At 56.5% G+C, this 2,469-nt stretch overlaps 1 protein-coding gene across 1 annotated transcript; it reads left to right on the forward strand.

The window, feature by feature from the left end:
• Positions 1 to 1,312: 1,312 nt before the first annotated feature.
• Positions 1,313 to 1,723, forward strand: ETH_00005595 (uncharacterized protein; the record flags this gene model as incomplete). The annotated part of the gene is made up of 1 exon (XM_013378912.1): positions 1,313 to 1,723. The coding sequence occupies one exon, from the start codon at positions 1,313 to 1,315 to the stop codon at positions 1,721 to 1,723; it is 411 nt and encodes a 136-aa protein (XP_013234366.1).
• Between the last annotated feature and the right edge of the window lie 746 nt (positions 1,724 to 2,469).

Here is a 2,469-nt window from a genome sequence, read left to right on the forward strand (position 1 = left end):
TTCAATTCTCCTCATACTGACTTCGTCGCGACTATTCGCCCACCCACCCAAAGCGCCCATGCTCCCCTCCCACTTCCCTCTCCCACACCAGTTGCCGATAATCCGCCTCCTCTATGCAACATTCACCCAACCCAACCTAAATCCCAACTGCTCCAACACCCAACCGCAACGAACCTCCTGTGAACTCAGACATACGACCCAAAGCGCGGTGCGCCTGCCTACTCCAGCAATGCCACCCAACACCACACACCAACTGCGCAGCACATGGAGTGCCTCAAACTACAACACTACAGCTGTCCACGCAGGCCTCTCCCCTCCCTCCTCAGCTAACACCCTCAGAAACGAACTTCCTGTCAGCCAAGTCGCCACAATCCAAGCTTGTCGCTCTACACACTTCGCCATGCACAGCCGCATCCGCATCCCCTCTTCCCAACACCGCCCCAATACGACACCACCACCCAACAACTAGTTCTGCTTCACCCATCTAACGAACTTCTTCCACATTCAGTTCGCAGCACCAACAGCCACACTCCCGCCTCCCACACCCTCACGCCGTTCCACTCAACAAAACAAACCCATCGCCGCCTCCCTCGCCCTCACACCACTCCCGCCTACACCTCCCTCGACCCTCGCACAACAAAACTCACCTTTCCACGTACGCCGCAAACGTCCTCCAAACTCACGTCCACAACAACCCACTCTATCCCTGCCCAAACTCGCATCCTTCTCCACATCCAACAACGCCCAACCCTACATTCTACCAAACTCTCACCGCATCGTCCCCCACAGCGCACAACTCAATTCACGCCACCAACCTCCTCTACATTTCCACACGCAATAACCCCCTCGCAATGTGCAGACTCTGCTGTCCCTTCACGTCTTCAACGACGCACTCGCTTCGCCTACAACCGTCACTCACAGCCTAAACCAAGAACGCTCGCAGCTCACACACGCCACAAACATCCTGCGCACTCCCTCCTGCAACAGTCCACTTCAATTCTCCTCATGCAGACCTCGTCGAGACTATTCGCCCACCCACCCAAAGCGCCCATGCTCCCCTCCCACTTCCCTCTCCCACACCAGTTGCCGATAATCCGCCTCCTCTATGCAACATTCACCCAACCCAACCTAAATCCCAACTGCTCCACCGCCCAACCGCAACGCCTACAACCGTCACTCACAGTCTAAACCAAGAACGCCCGCAGCTCACACACGCCACAAACGTCCCCCCCACTCCTGCCTGCAACAGTCCGCTTCAATGCTCCTCATACTGACCTCGTCATAAGTAATCAGCCGTTCACCCAAAGCGCCCATGCTCCCCTCCCACTTCCCTCTCCCACACCAGTTGCCGATAATCCGCCTCCTCTATGCAACATTCACCCAACCCAACCTAAATCCCAACTGCTCCAACGCCCAACCGCAACGAACCTCCTGTGAACTCAGACATACGACCCAAAGCGCGGTGCGCCTGCCTACTCCAGCAATGCCACCCAACACCACACACCAACTGCGCAACACATGCAGTGCCTCAAACTACAACACTACAGCTGTCCACGCAGGCCTCTCCCCTCCCTCCTCTGCTAACACCCTCAGAAACGAACTTCCTGTCAGCCAAGTCGCCACAATCCACGCTTGTCGCTCTACACACTTCACCACGCACAGCCGCATCCGCATCCCCTCTTCCCAACACCGCCCCAATACGACACCACCACCCAGCAACTAGTTCTGGTTCACCTATCTAACGAACTTCTTGCGCATTCAGTTCGCAGCACCAACAGCCACACTCCCGCCTCCCACACCCTCACGCCGTTCCACACTACTCAACAAAACAAACCCATCGCCGCCTCCCTCGCCCTCACACCACTCCCGCCTACACCTCCCTCGACCCTCGCATAACAAAACTCACCTTTCCACGTACGCCGCAAACGTCCTCTAAACTCACGTCCACGACAACCCACTCTATCCCTGCCCAAACTCCCATCCTTCTCCACATCCAACAACGCCCAACCCTACATTCTACCAAACTCTCACCGCATCGTCCCCCACAGCGCACACCTCAATTCACGCCACCAACCTCCTCTACATTTCCACACGCAACAACCCCCTCGCAATGTGCAGACTCTGCTGTCCCTTCACGTCTTCAACGACGCACTCCCATCGTCTACAACCGTCACTCACAGTCTAAACCAAGAACGCTCGCAGCTCACACACGCCACAAACATCCTGCGCACTCCCTCCTGCAACAGTCCACTTCAATTCTCCTCATGCTGACCTCATCGAGACTATTCGCCCACCCACCCAAAGCGCCCACGCTCCCCTCCCACTTTCCTCTCCCACACCAGTTGCCGATAATCCGCCTCCTCTATGCAACATTCACCCAACCCAACCTAAATCCCAACTGCTCCAACACCCAACCGCAACGAACCTCCTGTGAACTCAGACATACGACCCAAAGCGCGGTGCGCCTGC

The sequence above is a fragment of the Eimeria tenella genome, genomic scaffold (assembly GCF_000499545.2).
Source record: "Eimeria tenella Houghton genomic scaffold, Eth_scaff1159, whole genome shotgun sequence".
Lineage (NCBI taxonomy): Eukaryota > Apicomplexa > Conoidasida > Eucoccidiorida > Eimeriidae > Eimeria > Eimeria tenella.